Genomic DNA, 18,958 nt, shown 5'->3' on the forward strand with positions numbered 1-18,958 from the left:
ATCCTGTCTCTAACTGCAGCGCTGGCTTCTTCCCTTGGAGCCTCTCAGCACCTGGCAGGATCCGACCTTTTCTCGGCGCTGAGTTATGTCCAGTTGGGCTCAGCAGCTGCCTGTCCTCGGTTCCACCAGAGCAGACCTGGCCGCGATGCTCAGCGCTGGCTGCACTGCAGCAGCGTGGTGGGAGGCGTTTTTGGCGGAGTCAACGGGAAGAGGCTCGATGCCGGACCGAAGCCTGGGCAGCGGGGAGGCACTGCTCGTGCCCTGCCAGCCCGGCCGGCTGCGGTGCTGAGCTCAGAGCTTCACGCCGTGGGAAGAGCCTGGTGCATTTGGCCACAGACCACTGCCCTTCGCTCAGAGTTAATTTCCGGAGGGGGTTTACGAGAGCCGAAGTGGGAGGTTACTCCTGCAGCAAGCTCAGTGCTGGCCGTTCATCTAACGAGCCCCGGGGGACGGAGGCTGTGCTTCGGAGCCAGCCCGGGCGGGAGAGACTCCTCATCATGCCCCAGCGTGCTCTCGTGTGCTCTCCCACCCTCCCTGTCCCCCTGCACGCACCACCCCCTCGCCTCTCCTTGCTTTTCCACTGGCCGCGGCGCCTGGCTGCAGCCCAGATGTGCCTCCGTGCCAGGGAAAGTGGATGGATTGGACGGCTAAATCTCCCTGTCCTGTTCCTCCCTCCCAGCCCCGAGGTGCTCATTGGGAACGAGGGTCCCGCGGCTCCCTCCTCCCTCTCTCCGATGGAGGTCCCAGCTCCGCTGCCGGCGGGATGCTGCGCTCTGCGTGCGATGCTGCTGCAGCTGCGGGGGGTGGCTGGGCTGGGTACGAGCCTTGCTGCACCGGTGGGGGTCAGGGGATGTCTCTGCTGTCAGGACGGGGCACCAAATCATCTGCACGCAGCCTCTTCTTCCTCCTCACCCCCCTCAGAAGTTACTGAACTGGGTGGGGAAGACCTTGGAGGGGGGAGTCCAAGGTTCTCGCTTGATCCTAGCAGAGAGCAGCCAGGCGGGTCCGTGGCTCTGCTCGTGCCCCCTTGTCGCAGGGAGAGCCCTGCCCTCGTGCCCCGGCTTTCTGGAGCCCAGCGCTGGGCATGGAGGGGGCAGCGTGTGGCTGTGGGGAGCCTGATGTTTCTCTGCCGGATAAAGCTGAGTTAGCACCAGGAGTGTAAATGGAACGTATGTGTGTTTTCTCCACAGCCGGCCGTCCATCACATCCCCGGCTTCGAGGTAATGCTGTCACCCCGTTTGCAGCTCCCAGGCTCTACGCCCCTCAAACCGTCCCCTCCCCTGCCCCTACAGAGCTGCTGGGTCTCAGCACCATCAGCGGCTCCCGCTGAGGTTTGCAGTGGACTCTGTCTGCAGCCCTGCTTCTGCAGGCAGTTTGTCCGTCCTGTCTCAGGGACTTATTTTAGGATGAAGGAATTCCCATGGAGAGATGCCAGGTTCCTTCAGCTGATGGTAAAGAGGGCTGCAGTGAGTGGGGCAGCTCACTTCTGACCCGTAAGACAGGCTATCCCATTGCAGATGTAATTCTTCAGGTCTCAAACACACCGTTAGTTTGCTGCCCTGCAGTAATTTCAGCATTCCCATCGCGAAGGGCTGTGTTTCCAACCACTCCAGCACGTTTCCTACCCTGTACCCTGGCTGAGCAAAGACACTAACTGATGCTGGATTTTAAATGGTTTTAAGTTGCCTGCACTGATTTATTCTCAAACCTCGGGGGTGGTGGTGGTGGGCAGGAACTTGGAAACCATCTTTTTTCTGTTATCAGCTACAATTAAAAGACATAGCATGGGCTTACGGATGAGAATTGCTCTAACTTTGTACTTTCCTTTTCTTCTCCAGAGTGAGCTTTCCTCCAGCCTGGATGAGGTGAGTCTGTAAGATTCAGTTGTCTCTTCATCTTGCAGGTTGCTAAAATTGTGCCTCCATGGGGCAACCACTTCTTTTCAGATTAGTGAAGTCAGTAGCATCAGGATTTTAGTAACCTGAGGGATCCCAGCAGCACAGGGTAGACGGGCTCCGTGTTTAACCCAAGAAGCGTTCCCGATGGCAGGGCATGTCGGGTAATATTTAACCTTTGTGGGATGTGTGTGCATGAGGTCTTCTGGTGTTCAACCCTTCCAAACAAAGCATGTAAAAGCTGAAAGCCTGGGCTGACCCTTGGCTGGACCTCCGCTGGAATCCCAGTTGAAAAGTTTGCAACTTTTCATGGGGAATTCACCATGAACTGGGGCATGTGCCGGACCGTTCCAGTTGTTCTGAAGGAAATGCTCTCATCAGGATCCCAAGCTGATCCTTGGGCAACCTGTCAAAGTCCCTACCCAGACCTTGTGCATCCTACAGAGCAGATCACCGGCTGAACCAAACGCTGCCAGGGTAGGCTGGTATCTTGGAAAACCCAAGGCAGGGAGCTGAACAAGGACCATGTCTACTTGAGTGTTGTGGTGGCCCTAGGGGCCAGTTAACCCCAAAGTCTGGGAGATGAGCTAGGAGGGACCCGGGGCACGCAAAGAGCCTGGCTGCATTTCCATGAAAGGTTGGATGGGATAAACGTGTTTTTGCAAGATGGGTTTCTTCCACCCAAGCAGCCTTTCCTGGTGGTGTGGGGCTCATCTTTGTGCTCCATGTGGGCTGAGATGGATGAGCTCGTGTAAACATAATCATCTCTCTGCTCTTTCTCCTCCATTTCTTGCCACTGCCATTTCTGGATGGGGCCCTCCACAGTTCTGCACCCCTGCCTTGTTCAACGAGGGGCTCCTCCAATGGGTACCTTTTATGCTCTAACACTTGACCCTCCTCTGTTCCTCTGCCGCTGCCCAGAAACCAAGCAAAATCCCAACAGAGACTCTCAGAGAGACCACCTCCTTCAGACATGGCCTGGCATGGCCTGACCCACCTGCCCTGCAGGAACCCCATCCAGACCAACGCCCGTCCAAAAGAGCGATGCCAGCCTGAGGTCTCCAGTGCCCTTAGCAGTAAATAACAAGTCTTATGGGGAATCTGGCTCATGATGTATCTGAACGATCAGGCTGGCACCAGACTTCCTTCTACTGCATTTCTGTTTGGGCTAGGTCCCCTCAAGCGCTGGGATTTAAGCCCCTCTTGAAACAACATGGCCCAGCTGCGCACTCAAACTGGGAGATGCCTCCAGCCACTGTTTTGACTGGGCTGGTCTGCGTTGACTTTCACTCATCTCTCTTCCAACCCTGTATCAGAGTTGGACTAGGTGGTCTCCAGAGCTCCCTTCCACCCTGGTTCCCTCTGACTTTTCTCGTTCAAACCATCCCAACTGCCGGCAGACCCCACAGGTCTTTTCATGGATCTCTCCTCCACCCAGCCTGCTGTGTCTGGGTTGAGAGCTGTGTCTGGGAATTGCTTGTTCCCCACTACCACCCTGAACCCTCCCTGCTCCTGCCTCGTCCCCAGGACTCACTGCTCATTTCTGTCCCAACTGGTGAAACATTTAATGCTCGTGCATTCAGCTGAGATCCAGGAGAACGACTGCAAAACAACCAGGAGAGCAGCAGGGATTGAGAAGGACGTAGGAATGGGTAGTGCTGGCTGAAGACATTGCAGCGTTAGGAGCCAGGCGTGCACTGTTGGCTTTCAAAGCTGCTGCTGAACCTGGGGAGGACGCAGGACGCAGGCAGGAGATCTTTCCCCTAGGCTCTCCCCTTTTCCCATACAGATTTTCCAGAGGATAGAAGGACTGAAACGATCTTTACTCCAATGACTGTAAGGAAACGCAAGACAGGATATTTGCATCAGTGAAGATTTAGGTGCCCTGTTAGGGGAAAAAAGCTCCCTTTTTGGGAACGGATTGTGCAACATCTCACCGGGGCTGTGTGGAGTTTGAGCCTGCCTTGGGGTTTGGAGATGGGCTAGGTGACTTCTGCATCTCTATTATGCAACTGAAATGCAACTTAAGCGCATTTAAAGCTAGAAGGGAACATATGGCACTAAACAAGGAAAGACCGAGGCTTCTCTTGGTTCAGTCCATGCTTGGGCACCTTGATGTGCTCTGAGTGCTATGGGTCACAATCGAAAGCTGGGGGTAGCTCTTCAAGGGCCATTCGGTCTATTCCTCTACCCCAAGGATGGCTCAGCTCGTGGTGGTGGTGCAATGCCTCATTTAGGAGTCTGAAATGAAGGCTCTGGGTAAGTGCTGAGCACCTGAGCGATGCTGGGGATGCTCTGCACCTCTCCCTGCTCCTTAGCACTCACCTCCCTGCTAGCACTAACCATTTCTGTGAGCGTGTGGACCACGGGAGGTGGGACTGCCTGCCCCAGATCTACCGTCTGCCCCGTGTGAGAACCCAGACATCTGTCCCGAAATGGAGTTAGCAGAAGTCTTCAGCTAACAAGCAGCTTGATTCAGCAGCCACCAGCAACTGCCAATGAAAATTAAAGCTTAACATCTAGTATATCTAACATGCCACTGTGAAAAATCCCTTTGTAGAGCATTTATATGCATACATATATAAACCTGAACCAATCCTATAATTGAAATACATATACACACACTTAATTTAATGCAATAATACTCCAGCCTGAAAAGAATGCTGGTCTCCTAAATTGGTTCCAACTGCCCTCGGTTGAGGGTTGCATTTTTAGAGGTTTTTCTTTCATTCCTGCCATTTTGGTGACTCTGAACTTGAAGATGCAGGTCAGGAAGAACCCGAACACTGGGAGAGCTCAGAGCCCGTCCTCTGTAAGCAGCCAGGGAAGTCTGGCTCCCTGCTTTCCTCCTTTGTGAAGGCAAATTTTGAATCCCTCACTTGCCATCTAGATTTGGTCTCACCCTGGAGAAAATCTTCTGCACACACGGTGCATACAGCTTTATCTGAGCCCTGTCCTGTGGCCTGCAGCTTGGCAGCTGCCAGACGAGGTTTATAGCCGAGCTGTTGTACGCCACGAATGAGCAATGACCCCTTCCTGCATCCGGAGGCGATGCCGACCCTCCGTCCCACGGTGCTTCCCCCACTAAACTGTGTGCTGCTCTTTGGCAGCTGGTCACGGCATCTCGCTCTGTCCAACTCAGGGAGCTGTATTTCACTAATTAACCCCTTGCTGCTGCTTCGTCTCCTCTCCTCATCGCTGGTTAACTATCTCACCGAGGTCCTGGTGCGGGATAGATGCTCTTCCATCCCCTCCTCCCCTAAAGGAGGCTGAACCTTGACGGAGGGCAGATCCCTCCTCGTTCCCCGGGAAAGGCTTGGGGACCGCTCTCAGCAGTAGACGTTTGATCTTTTCCAGGGTCAGATTAAAGGGAGAGAAACAGTTTGCAAGTGCATTCATCCCCCCAGCCCTCATCTCCCCCTGTCTGGGTGTCCTGGATGAGTTTTGCAGAGAGAAGCAGACTCTGAGGGGACACGGCGTGGGGAGGCGATGGGGTTGGTGTCCCATCGTGGCACGACCTGATGTGCCCTTCGCATCTCTGCTCCCCTGCAGTCCGCGGACTCTGACCTGCCGTACCCCCCACCCCAGCGGGAGCCCAACATTTACATGGTCCCCCAAGGAATCAAACCGGTCCTGCAGCGCACAGCCATCGAGGTGAGTGACGGGGAGCGCACGAGGCAGCTCGCCCCTTGCAGAATAACACCCCGAATGTGTGTCTGTAATGGGGGGGATGAGACCCTGAAATGGGGTCCAAGCCAGACTCTGTGGATACAGAGTTCCACTAGTGCTGGGAGCTGGTTCTGCTCATGGGTTATCTGTCAAAAAATGTTATCTTGCTGGGAAAGCGAGTCTCACCAAGCAGTCAAGTTCTAGGGCAGAGCACAGCCCTGGACCACACTTGCTCTTTAGAAGGACAGTCTGCCTCACACCAGGATGATATAAGCCCAAAGCAGAGATGCTCCATTAGTAGATAAGCAGTTGTGGACCTGGTGCATACAGAGAAACGCTTGCTGTACAGCCTGGTTTCTCCCAGCACCAGCTGTCCTACATGGTTGATTCATCTCTCCATCATGGTGGGCCAACCTTCAGGTTTACCTCCATTGCTGAGAAGCTCAGTGAGAGACCTGGAGGCAGACCTTTAGCTCAGTCTTGGCTGTCTGTTCCCCTCACCCTTCAGATCCTGGCCTGGGGGCTGAGGAACCTCAAGAGCTACCAGCTGGCCAGCGTCACCTCACCCAGCCTGCTGGTGGAGTGTGGAGGCCAGCTCGTGCAGTCCTGCGTCATCAAGAACGTCAAGAAGAACCCCAACTTTGACGTCTGTGTGCTCTTCATGGAAGTGGTGAGGACCTGGTCCCCACTCTGCAGTGATGGAGTCATAGCAGAGCTGGTTGGGAAGGACCTCTGGAGGTCCTATAAAAAATGCATCCTGTGGTGAAGCTAATTCTGTCCTGCTCAGCCTCAGTTCCCTTTGGAAAGGAGCAGAGCAGCTGCCCTCCCTGCCCTGCGTAGTTACGTGTTCCCTCCCCTCTGCCCACAGCGTTTACCCAAGGAGAGCCTCTACAGCCCCCCCATCATCATCAAAATCATTGACAACAGGCCGTTTGGCCGAAGGCCCGTGGTGGGGCAGTGCACCATCCGATCATTGGAGGACTTCTACTGTGACCCCTACCAAGAGGAGACGGACGGTCCCCAGGAGCACTCGGGTACGTGCTGCCACGAGGACCATGCTGGCTGCACACCCGTGCCCTTCTCCAGGAGGAGCTGTGGGTCACTGTAGGCGTTAACTTTTAGCTCAGCCCGCCTGTAGGTCTGATAGAAAAAGCCCAGGAGGGCTTGGAGGAGGAGTTTAGCTCTGGGTTTGGTTGGTGAGATGGGCTGTCCCTTGGCCAAGCTCTTCCACCTGCATGGACGTGAGCTTTGGCTGGTGTGAAAGCTCTGGGCAAGGTTGAGATCGCTCCTGGAGCTTGATCCCAAGGTGTCTCGGCTTTGGGGTTTCTAACAGCTGGATGTCCTCATCATGCTTATGCTTGCTCTGATTGCAGATGACGTGAGCCTCACGCCCAGGGATGACGTCCTAATTGACATTGATGACAAAGAGCCTCTTATTCCTGTCCAGGTATGGAAAAAATCGCCACGGTGGGAATACAGCGGCGTCTGTCTGTGTGTGATGAGGGGAAGCTTGTGCGGGTGCAGGGCTGGGGTGGACGTTGGTGCAGATCTCTGATGGGAGGTCGTGGCTGGTTGTAACCTTCCTTCTGCAGCTTCCACCTCTGTTTTCACCCCGTCTCCTCCACCATGCCGTAACGAACGACCACAAACTCATCCCTCTGCCCTACGTTTAATACGAGGTGTCAGATTTGCTTTTCTGGGGGAGAGACGACAGACTGTCTCCATGTCAGGCTCTTCCCCCCAGCGTCTCTTCCTCAAACGTGTGGTTTGCTTTGCGGCTGAGAGAGGTTTACGCTCACCCCCTCGGGGCTCCGCTGCGCGGGATGCTCTCTTGGAAAGAAGAGTCACTGCCCCAAAGAGCTGGCAGCCTTGAGGGGACTTACTGTCCCCAGTTTTGCTCCTTGTTTGCAGGATTCTCTGCTGCTTCCAAACCCGCTTTCAGCAGCTCCGGTTACTCTGCAGAGGGTCGCGGTGGACGCCGTGATTGCAGAATATCCCGCGGGGGTGGGAACGGGACGTGCTTTAGCAGGGAAGGAGAAATGTGTTGCTGCTGTTGCGGAAAGCAGGCTTCTCTGTGCCGTGAGTTTGAGAGGTCTCAGCTGCCCCTCGTAGCTGGACCAGGCTGGGCATGCCGCCGAGATTGCGGTTCCTCCTTCCTGAAGCCCATCTGGAAGGTGCCTGGCCACACGGGTGACGCTGGCCCCGCTGGCGCTTTGCGTTTCTATAGCCCTTGGGTTTCTTCGCCAGCAGACGTGCGCTCTTTGAGGCAGAGACCGGTCAGTGCCGACGTGTGCGTGTGTGATGCACAAATCTGTAGGTGACGCCCGTTGCTCAGGAGCAGCTGAAAGTGTTGTCAGAGGCATCCGGTGGAGCTTTTCCTGGTCTCCTGGTCCCTTTGGTGTATTTAGCGCGCAGAAGCATTTCCTTCCTCGCTGCGTGAAGGGCTGCGGGTGCTGCGTGGTACCTGGGGCTAGAAAAGCCTGAGCTTCCTGTAAGAGCTCTGCCTCTGAGGCATGCCTCTCGCCTGGCTCTTCGCTGCCCGTAAAAGCAAGATGTGTAATTCGGACCTCAACTGCTTCTGCTCTTTATTCACCTCCTTGGTGACACCTCAGCGTTTCTATTCACGAGGACTGTACGATCCACCGATCTGTGCCATCAGATAGCTGTGGCTGATGTCCCAGGGTGGGCTCAGACTGGGGTCCCAGCATCAGGCTGTGCCCCGGAGATTCGGAGCCGGAGCTGCACCTCTTTCCTCGCTGCATCCCTCGCGCGAGGCTGCCTGCTTTAGGCTGGTGCCGTGCAAGTCCTTCCCGCGGCCGAGCAGGCATTGCTTCGGGAGGAGCGCACATTGCACGCTGCGGCCTCTGCCCGATTCAAGGCTTTCAGGCTTTGGGCTGAGGAAAAATCAAGATTTTGGCCAATGCTCAGCAAAAGCTGTGGGTGTGGGACTCCAGCCTGGTGCGGTCTCGACTGCAGCACCGATGACTTCCAGGCTGGTGCTCTCAGGCAAGGTCACCCCGCGGTCCTCACGGCAAGGCACGTCAGATGGGGACACGGCTTGGTGCTGGACTTGGCACTGGTAGGGTTACGGTTGGGCTCGATGATCTTACGGGTCTTTTCCAAGATTCCGTGATTCTATGCAATGAGCTGGTCTGTTGGGTTCCCCACCAGCCAAGAGGGGGGACGTTCGTACGCTCAGCTCCCCGGGACGCTGGCAGCTTGTCCTGAGATGCTTCGCTATCGATTAGGAACTGGATGCTGGAGTTTGCAAACCTTGGCCCAAGCGAACAAGTGTTGTTAAAAGGGAAGCTCCGGACAGAAAATATTGCTGACAACCTAAGTGGCTTTCTGTTCTCCTGCCATTTGTGGATTTGTCTTAATAATTTGCAATTGTGCTCCATTGTGTATCAGTAAAGTAACTGGAGCATGTCTGCAAAAAACCACACCAAAATGAGTCTTGGAACGCGAACCTTCACTTCTGCAAATAAAAAAAAAAAAATCAATCCCTTTTTCTAGCCTAGCACAGAAGGCGCTTGGGAGAAAAGCGAGGGGGTCAGGGAATAACGTGCGTAGCAGGGTGGGGGTGCAGGTCATGCCTTTACCTCTGGTTAGCTGCGTGGTGCCGGGCGAGCGATGTCCCTTGCCCGCTCCAAGGAAGCCGGTGGCACCTCACGCGTCCCCAGGGCTGCAAGACCCTCTGCGGGGATGGCTGCGGGTGGGCTGGATCCCCAGGAAAGGGCCAGAGCACCCACGAGTGGGTCTGCTGCTCCCGTGGGGGCGGTCACAGACCTAATTCAAGGGCCAGGAGTGTGTGCGAAGGACGGGACGGTGCTGCCTTCCCGGGGCAGTTTGCTTTAGGCGCGGGCTGAGACCCCAGCAGAGGGTTTGTCTGGCCCCCTCCTGACCCGCGGCCACAGATGGGGCAGCAATGGGTTTGTGGCTGCAGCTCCAGCAAGCTGCGAAGGCATCATTTCTTATTTTTTTAATAGAAAAATCTACCTAGCTTTCAATTTGGTTTGCCTAATGGTTTTTTTTTTTTTTTTTGGCATAGTCTGAAATCGACAGTTTAAACTCTCGTCCTTTCTTTTTTTTGGGTCAATTTTTTAGTAAAAAATGGTGCGTAGCAAACTAACAACCTGCAGGACTTCCAATGCGCAGAACTGCTCTTTGAGAGCATCCGTCTCCACGCCGGCCCTCTGCTGCCTTTTTCTGATGGCAAAACCATTTGCTAAATGCAACTGATTTTACAAAACGCTTCCTTCCCTCTGACCCTCATCTGCGAGCGCCGTTTCCCACCCCTGGTTTTTCCGTGCCTTTGCCGGGGTCGCTCCAGACCCGCAGTTGCTCCTGCTCCTTCTCCTGTGACTTTGGTGGAGGTAGCAGGAGGGAAATGCAATTCCCTCTGGGAACCCAAGGTTTTGACCCAAATTTGTTTTCTCGCAGGCAGCCAGCACGGCTGGGGCTTGGGCTGGCTGCCGCGACACGGGATGAGGCGGGCGCTTTCAGCCCGGTCGCTAATTACCCTTTTGCTCTGCTTAATGGAAATTCCCCTGCTTCATTTTGCCAGCGGTTTATTAACCCAGTGGCTGCTTTTTTTTGAGGGAGGGGAGGAAAATTTCCTCCCATAAATATCCTTTACGAGAGCCACAGGCGAAGGCTTCGCTGGGTGCAGAGAGGGGGCTGTGGCCACCGCGGGACCCTGGCGCGGGGCTCGACGTGGAGCCGGGGTCCTCTATGAACCGGTGCTGAAGGTGCCTGGCCGAGGCTGCGCTGGGCATTCATGCTCTGCGGGACTGGGGGCACTCCCAGTTTGCACCATTGCCTCCGCCTGTGCTGTATGGGGGGGACGGGGCAGCGCCCCGGGTGCCCCCACCCCATGGCACAGGCGGGGGGGTCCCTGCCTGCAGGGGATGTTCTGCTGTGCCCACCGCCGCTTGAAATGCTCTGATCAGATTGCCAGGGCTTTTGAAGGAGAAGATAATTTTATAGATTTTTTTTCTTTTCTTCGGGTACTTTCTTCTCTTTATTTTCTAGCGAGGCAAAATCAAGATTGTTTTCCGAGTTAATTTTGCAGCAGTTCATTTACTTCCAGTGCTTCCCCCTAGACCCATTCACCGTTTCCCTGTTTTCCCCAGGTTTTCTTGCACCTGGAGGTGAGGGCAAGGCAAGGAAGAGAAGCCCAGGGCTCACGCTCTTCTTACATTTGCACTCCAAAAATGGCAGAATTTCAAATTTCTTTTGGCTTCCACCTTTTTTATTGCAGCTAGTTTGGAAAAGAAAATGAAAAAAATTATCCTTCAAAGCTTTTTTTCTTTCCCATCTTTTGACCAGCGTTAACCGTGAATGCGCTTGCCGGTGGCGCGGGGTGTGCAAGCCAGAGATCGTGGGTGCTGTGCAGACACGCGTGCACCGAACGAGCCAAGATGTAGATGTCTGCATTGACTTTTATCAGGCCACCGTGGCTGGGGTACAGCTACCAGCAGGCTCTGGAAGTGCAAATCTGTCCCCGCGGGAGTTTTCCCGTTGATTCCCTGGATCGTCCCATTTACACCTGCGTTTGAGGAACCAGAGCTGCAAACCTCCATCGCTGCTGCGGTGGTGCCTTAGCCCTCCCCACCCTTGGGGGACCTCTTGGAGAGGCTGACCCAGAGGCGATGGCAGCCAGGCAGGGTATTTTGGGGTACTTTGGGGTAGTTTAGGAGGCAGAGCAGGATCGTGGGGTGCAGGGACCTCTCGCACGTGCAGCTCAGCACCACGCTGGGCGTTGATCATGTCCCTGCAGTGGTCAAAGGTGGCAGAAGGTGAGAGGAGAGGTGGGAGGAGGGGGGCAGCCCGCTTCTCTTCCGAGCCTGTCCTGAAACCTGCTCCTCATTAGGCTAATTTGGAGCGAGGCCGGAGGCTCTGTTATTGTGTGCAGGCCGTGCCCTGGCACGGCGGGGCTCTTTAAATTGCAAACAAGAATTAATCCCCTCCTCAGATGTGGCGGTGCATCGCGGGGAAACCGTCGCTCCGTGATCCGCACCCCGTCACCGCAGGCGCCACAGGATCTGGCCCCGCTCCCCCCATCTCCTCCCACCCCGGCACAAGCAGCTCCAGGCAGGAGGGGGCCAGGGAGAGCTGCCCCACAGGGCCGCGGGGACCCGGTTCAGACGCCTGCACTCACTCCGGGCACGGCTGGTGGGCTCCCTGCGAGCAGGTTGTGATGGGAGGAAGGGAAGGAGCGGTCCCTGCCCCTCCTCCCACTCCCATCCTTTCCAAAGCTTTGCTCTGGGTGCTCTTGTCCAAACACATCTTCTGCTTTTTACCACTTTCTAAAGTCAGTGCAATATCTGAGCGCTCCTGCAGAAGCTGTAGGACCTTCTGATGGCACGCCAGATCCAGGGCTGGCTGGCTGTCTTTTGAATTACACTCTGCCACTCATCCTTCTTCAGAAATTTGTGTGCTTTCTACCCAAACTCATGGAAAAACGCTGTCTCCCTGGCTCTGAAGTTCTTCCCTGAGATTTTGGGGTGCTCCTGGTCCCGATGGACACCCATGCACCATGGAGGGGTACACGGTTCAATGCTTCATCCTGGGTGCAGCTGGCTCTCCATCCACTACTTGCTTTGAAAATTAGGATCACCGTTGTGTCTGCAGCAGGTTGGGATCCGTCGCAGGGACCTTGCGTGCCCCCAGCAGCAGGGACGTGACTCTGCTAGAATTGGAGCTCTGCAACCTGGAGGTGGCCCGTGGTGGCCCTGGTGGCCAGGGTCTCGTCCGGCAGGAGGAAATGAGGGTTCCTACTGACCTGGAGGCAAAAGAGGCATTTTTGGAAGGTGACAACCAGAAAATGGGGCCCCTGTCAGGGAACAGAGGGTGTTGGCAGCCGGATCCTCGGCGTTTCTCTGCCACTGTTTGCTTCTCGGCGGAGAGGCTGCAGAGCGAGGAGAGCAGTTACTGGGTTTGGGGCTGCAGATGGGGGAAGATGCATCTTCCTGCCGCGTTGGTCCCTCTCTTTGTGCTGCCGGAGCCGTGGGCACGGAGCATCCCAGACTGAGTCCTCCCAGCGGGGAGGAAGCTGTGGTCCTGGTTGGGTGCTGGGGGGAGAAGCTGGTGGCAGCGGATCCTCTGCGAGATCCCCAAGGCTAGCCCCAAGGGCTGGCTGTTCCCAAGCCCTTCCTGCGCGTTGCCTGGAGGTGATCCCGGGTATCTTTTCCTTCTTGCTACTTGCTCCCCCAGGCAGCTTTTGGCTGGGATGCACCAAAGTGAAGCTGTGAGAAAACCCAGCCCACCTCCCCGTTCCTGCGTGCACACCTCGTCATTAGGGACTCAGGCTTGGTCCAACAATTAGCAAAACATCCAGGAAGGCATTTATGGGCAGTGGGTGCAGAGGACAGGGGTGTGTGACCTTCTGGCCTCTGAGGGTGCCTGTGAGGAGGAGGAGGGCTGTGAGTATAGGGGGGCACCTCTGGCCTCACCGAAATGAGGTCCCTCAGCCTTAGGTTGCAAAGTGAAGTGAGGTGAGCTCTTGCTCATGTTTGATTTTCCGTTAACCAAAATAAATGACACCACGTATTGCATTATGCAATTTTTATTTTTTTTAAATGTCCAGCAAAGGTCAGAAAAATATTTCCCTAGCAATCTCCCCAGACCTGAAGGCAGGGCCTTCTTCCCCAAAAATAGCCGCGGGCAACAGAAGTCATGCACCGGGTTTCCTGCCGTGCTCCCGAGGCTGGTACGGGTGGAATGGCTCAGCTCTGCCCTCCGGGGACACACGGGGCTCAACGGGGCTCTGCGGGGCTGCGGCTCCCCCAGACCTTGCAGGGACTTCATCATGAGGTTGGGAAACCTGCTCAAATTTGGGGACGAGAGCTATGGATGGGGACACGCAGGCTTTTATACAGCCGTACGCTATTTGTTTGCTGCTCGGGGGCTGCAGAGGTCCCTGCAGCTGCCTGGGCATCTGTTGGGGGAAGGAGTGAGACAGAGGTTTGCAGCTGGAGGGACCCCAGCTCTGCAGTAAATACTTTGTTCCCTGGGGCAGTTTGAAGCCTACTGAAAGCATCTGCAAACCCCGATCAAACTCGGGGACCGGTTTCAATGGGAAGTGAACGGGTGGGAAGGGGCGAAGCCCAAACTCTGCTGCAGCGGGTTCAGAGTGGGAGACTTTGACGTTTCTTTACCGAAACAAGCATTTTGCAAACAAAACGCCCTGCAATGAATTGAATTATTCAGTTTGACCCCAGATGAATTCTTCTGTGTTTGTTTGTTTGTCTTTCACTTTTGCCCTTTGTTTCGGGAGCGGAGGAGGAGGGAGCTCGTTCCTGGAAAGCCAGACCAAAGTTCCCACCATCTCCCCACCTAACCTCTGGGTTTGGGCCCTGGGTGCTGCTCCTCCCATGCCCACCCTCTCCTGGTGTTGGACATGAGTTGGGGTGACTTTTGTTTAGGTGGTCTGACACCCCGCAGACATCGGGGTCCCTCTGCTCCCCTCCGGGGCCAGGTTTGGAAGGTGAAGGAGGAGTCCCAGGCTGCAGGGGCCATCCTACCCCTTCTCCCTGGGAAAGGCGATGGATCCCAGGCCAGGAGCCCATGCCCGGGGCTGCAGTCTCCCTGCCGCTTGCTCTTCCAGTGGTGACCTTGGAAGCGGGAGCCAGGACTGTTCCTGCCCGTGCATGTGTGCATGGGTGTGTTTCATCGTGTGGCTCCAAAGCCTTCTCCCTCCTTGCCAAGCCTGGCTTTGGTCCCTCCTCTGATGGATGGCTGGAACAAAGGATCACTTTGTTGTCCTCCTCTGAAATAGAGAAAACAAACAGACGCAAAACCCCTCTGCTCTGAGGTTGCTGAGTGTGTTGTCCATCTTGTCCAAATGGGGTGAAAAGTTCAGCCCGAGGTCTGTTTAAACCAAGTCTGCGTGCACACGAACTGCAAACATCACGGTTACCAAATGCGAAGAAAAGAAACTCCTAAAACTCATAGAAAAGCAATTTTTCTGTAGCAAGGTCTCCTGGGCTAAGCCTTTCTAGTTTGCTTCTCCGGGAGTTGCACAGGGAGTGGGGTTTTGCAAGGGCTGAGCGTGCACAAGCGGCTGTGGGATTGTTTGGGCGACCCAGGTGTGGATCTGCCTGTACTCCTGCCTGCGCCGCACCCACAGCCTCTCCTTGTTCTCCGTGCTCTTCCCTGGGTCCTCATCCCCGTGGGAAGCAGAGCAGGAAGGACAACCACGAGGTGCCTCTGCGGCCCCAAGGGATGAGCAGATATTTGTTTCTTCTGATAAAAGAGACACGGAGGGGCTGCCTCCCACCAGCCGTGGGTGTCCTCGTGGGAACCGAGCCTGGGGGAATCTTCCCCCCATGAAGCAGCTGTACGTTCGGTGTTTTCAGCTTGACCCAAGCTCTGATGCAGCTCTCGTGGGGTCAAAAGCAGCGCGTTTGGGGGCCAGCCCGAGCTGGCGAGCAGGGGGAGCGCTGTCGGGCTCGGCCCGATGCTCAAACCCAGCTATTTTCTGGTGAGAACATCTCATTTCTCCCCCTTCCCCATCCCGAAGGAAACACACCTTGCAAGACAGACGCAGAGCTGCTGCCTGCTGCCCGGGGCAGGGGCAGGTGATGGCAGCTCTGGGTTTGCCGAGGACAGGCTGCGCTCGTGCTCAGCGTTTTCTTTGCACCGGACCTGGGTCCTGAGCTCTCCTGATCCCTTTCTGCTGCAAGCACCCGGGGTCAGATCCCTCCCTGGCTCCTGCAGTCAACTTGGCTCGTCGCGTTTGGGATCCCTAAGTGTCGGCAGGAGATGCTGTCCCGCGCTGAGAAATATTAACAGCTTTTCTGTAACGTGGGGGTTTTGCTGCAGTTTCCCTTTACTACCCCGTTTATTCTCTGCCACCATGTAACCCCAGTCCCGTTTGCTGCAGATCAATGCAAACCCAAACCCCGCTCTCGCGCCAAGGATCCTTGGCCAGGGAGACCTCGACCTTATAACCCAGGGGAGGGGGAAGGCAGCACTTTTGGGTTCATTCACTTTATTTCTCCTGAATTGTGCTTTTGCTGATGTATGTTAAACATTGTTTCTCTAACTCCATTGATAACCGATCATTTTAATTTGTAGCTTGCGGAGGGTATGACCAGCTCAGCATTAATTAACATACCAGCTTCTCGGGCCCAGCCTCATGTATGTATTGCTTAATTTCTAACTTACTTGCTTGATGAATGGTTTTTATGAATGATATATGTGCATGTATATATATATATATATTTTTAAAGGTCTGCAAAAATAGAGGCATTTCCTTTTGAGAAAGATCCCCTTGCTGTCCTAGAAAACCGGCGATTTCCTCATGCTAGAGGGGTGTGTGCATTTCAGCAATCGTTTTGCCTTCATGTCAGAGAAAATGAGGTCGGTTTTGGGAGGAGGGATGAGGAAGCTTCCTCCCTCTCATCCTTGTGGATATGGCAGATTTACGTATGTCTTCCCGACATCCTCTGGCTTGTCTGTGCATGCCAGCAGAGCCTGGTAGCTCAGAGGAGATGGTGGGTCCTGGGTGGCTGCAGTGGCGTGTTGAGGACTTGATGGGACTTCTGTGCTCCTCCGTGTTGTAGCTCAGGGACCACGACAAGTCCTAGGCATCGTGGTGGTGTAAGTTGAACTAAGAAGGTGGTGGCCTTCCACGAGGAGGAGGGTTTCACCCCAAGGAAGGTTGCATCTCGTCGGCAGGACTTTGCACAGTCCTGGGTCTTGCAGGTATGCAGCCTGGTGCCCTCAGAGCGTGGGGATGAGGGGGATGGCAGGCAGCGCCTCAGCAGTGACAGTTCCCTCCTTGCAAAGTGTCTCCTCCTCCCATTGTGCATTTTTCATCAGAAAATCAGATGTTGAGGTGTTCCTGGGTTTTGTAAGAAGGGCAGCGAAGCTGCTTTGCTTTCTCAGGGCTGACACTCCAGAGGAGCAGGTCTTCTCCAAATTCACCCCTAGTAGGGTTGTGACCCTGGGGCTCTTCACCCCTCTTAGATCCCTCTCGATACCAGCCCATGAGTTACAGGACACGGGCTGTTCCGGCCAAGAGCTGTGCACGTTCCTCTTGTGTCTTTCAGGCCAGAATCAATTGTGTTGCTTTCCACTTCTTCCCTGCAATAAACGGGCAGAACCCGGAGCGGTGCCCGTGGGCTTCAGCCCTGGGGTGTAAAACACCGGGGAGCCAGCCCAGACCTCTGGGAGAAGGTCAGCTCGAAGGCGTTATTTATGCTGTGTCTTTGGGAGGAATAGTCTCCCTTTGAGGTCTGACCGTGTGGGATGGAAGGAAAGATAAAGTCGGTTTTCGCTTGCTGAAAATAGAGTAAAAATCGAGCAAGCAGAGCACATGGAGTAAGAGATGGGTTGCAGCTTCTCATGGCAGTTGTAGCTTTTGCATGCAGAAGCCCCTGAGGAGCATGTCTGTAGGTTTGGCATAGGGTTGGAGGCATGTTTAGCGTCCACCCTGTCTCTCTGTAACACATCGATAGGTGCTTTGTTGGCCCTGCGCGCATCTCTCCAGTTAATCCTCTGTGCCCACGTAATATTGTTCACTGATGCGGCACAGAGAAGACAGACGGGTGGCTGTGCTGGGATGCGGGGTATGGAAACAAGAGCTCCATAAATAGCCTCCCCCCTCCCTCCGTTCATCAGCATCTTTAATTTACATGAATATGTTTTTGTTTTAGTTCAAACAAAATTTTGCAAAAAAAAAAGAAAAAAGAAAGAAAAAAAAAAGCTGCAAACCATTAATTTAAAATAAAAGCAATGGAATATTAAGCAGTAATAAACCCATTCTCCTGGCCTTCCCCAGGACCCTACAAGAATGTGGTTAAACGTAATAAACCTCATGTCGCAAAAAGCTGCTGACACCTCCTGGGGAAAACCATCCTGTTTTGGAAAGCAGGTCACCGAGACGTCTTCCTTCCCGGCTCATTCTCCTTTATAGCTGGGGAGCTTCGCACGAAAGCAGGAGCTGTGGAATGAGGCATAGGGGCTGCAGCTGGTTAAATATTAGGAAAAAAGCTTTTACAGCCAAAAAAATCCTGCCCGGTGTACAGTGTGTGAGGGAGCTCCTGAACTTCACCAGGTTCTGCCTCCGACCGTGGTGTTAATGACCCGGAGGAGGGGGAGCGTGATGGGACATCGTGGGCTTGCCTCTCGTGGAGACCTGAGCTCACAGATCAGTCTGCCCATCTCCTCGGTGGAGTGCACAGGAGTTTTTTTCCCCTTTCATCTCGAGCGTGTGGGTTGTCTGCCTCCCCAGCACTGTGTGCTGAGAAAACCTTGAAAACCCCCAGACCCGCAAACAGCTCTGGAAAATGGGGCAGGCGTTGCTGGGGGGACCTGGAGAGCCGCCGAGGAGGGCGATGGCATCACCTCTGCTCTGTGGGGCAGAAATCTCCTGCACCCACCCGGGGATAACGGCTGGGAAGAAGGGATGGAGTGGTGGGGACGTCAGGTCAGGGCTGCCAGAGCTGATGCTTCAGGCTCTGCCCGGAGCCCGCACGAATCCAAGCATTTAATCTGCAATTGTTTATGACCTAGTTCATAAAGCCTTTCTCATCTGGCCTCTCTTTGCACGCCTCTGATGCTGCTCCTGCCAAAGTCCTCCTAGACAAAGTCAAGAGTTGGCCCTTCGTCCCTCTCTCGTCCCTCCTGAGAATCGTTGGCATAAGCAAAATGAGACGATTTTGCAACACCCATGTCCCGTAGATCCACATCTCTGCTCCGGGTCTGTCCCCTTCCCTGAGCACTGAAATCCTGGCTCATGCCTCTGGAGTGCAAATGATTCAATCATGTTCAAAGGGTGAAAGAGGGACTCATGACTTCTCGAAATGTCAAAATAAGCTCTTTCATGGGCCATTTCCCCCTCCCTGCCTGGGAGGAGCACTCTGCAATTATCTACAAAATCCCCTCTATGATTATCCGCAAGATCTCCTCTTTGTTGTTCTGTAAACCCTCTTTTCCAACTGTCAAACCATCCCAAGAAATCGGGCCAGAGCAGCTCCTGTCTCAGGTCCCGCACCCTGTCCCCACCTGGGTTGACCAGCGTCCCCTGAAGTTCCCCGAGGACGGAGGTGCCACCTCCCTCTGTGCCTCCGCCACGGCGCCCACCAGAGCTGACCTGAGAGTGTTCAGGGGGAGATCCTGGTGACCTTAGGGGTGACATAATTTCCCTTAATTTGGGAGAGCGCAGGGGACAGCAGGACAGAGGAGAGCCCATAGACGTCGTCAGCAGAAGGTGCAGTACGCCCCCCGCTAAGATCTAAGCCTATATTTAGTCAGCTGAATCAAGACTAAAGCTCAAGTAGATGTAGTATAGATGCCACCAGAAGAGCCGGTCACACCGGGATCTCTTTACAAACAAGGGACTGTAAAACCCTCTGTGCCTTTGGTCTGGTTTTGGTGTCTGC

The 18,958-nt window shown here is 54.8% G+C and overlaps 1 protein-coding gene across 9 annotated transcripts in view; it reads left to right on the forward strand.

The window, feature by feature from the left end:
• The window catches only part of DYSF (dysferlin), a 107,430-nt gene that overhangs the window by 43,233 nt on the left and 45,239 nt on the right, over positions 1-18,958 (forward strand). For 5 of the 9 annotated variants that reach the window (XR_008576832.1, XM_054823720.1, XM_054823724.1 and 2 more), the window contains 8 exons: positions 1,191-1,220; positions 1,839-1,865; positions 2,721-2,762; positions 5,448-5,549; positions 6,073-6,234; positions 6,433-6,598; positions 6,938-7,011; positions 15,648-15,710. Coding sequence is in view for 8 of the 9 variants with exons in the window: in XM_054823720.1 (XP_054679695.1) it covers positions 1,191-1,220; positions 1,839-1,865; positions 2,721-2,762; positions 5,448-5,549; positions 6,073-6,234; positions 6,433-6,598; positions 6,938-7,011; positions 15,648-15,710 (666 nt within the window). In the remaining variant the exon portion in view is untranslated. The remainder of the gene's footprint in view (positions 1-1,190; positions 1,221-1,838; positions 1,866-2,720; positions 2,763-5,447; positions 5,550-6,072; positions 6,235-6,432; positions 6,599-6,937; positions 7,012-15,647; positions 15,711-18,958) is intronic. The other 4 variants (XM_054823727.1, XM_054823725.1, XM_054823726.1 and 1 more) reach the window with 2 other exon arrangements.

Source organism: Grus americana, chromosome 4, assembly GCF_028858705.1.
Source record: "Grus americana isolate bGruAme1 chromosome 4, bGruAme1.mat, whole genome shotgun sequence".
In the NCBI taxonomy this organism is placed as follows: Eukaryota; Metazoa; Chordata; class Aves; order Gruiformes; family Gruidae; genus Grus; species Grus americana.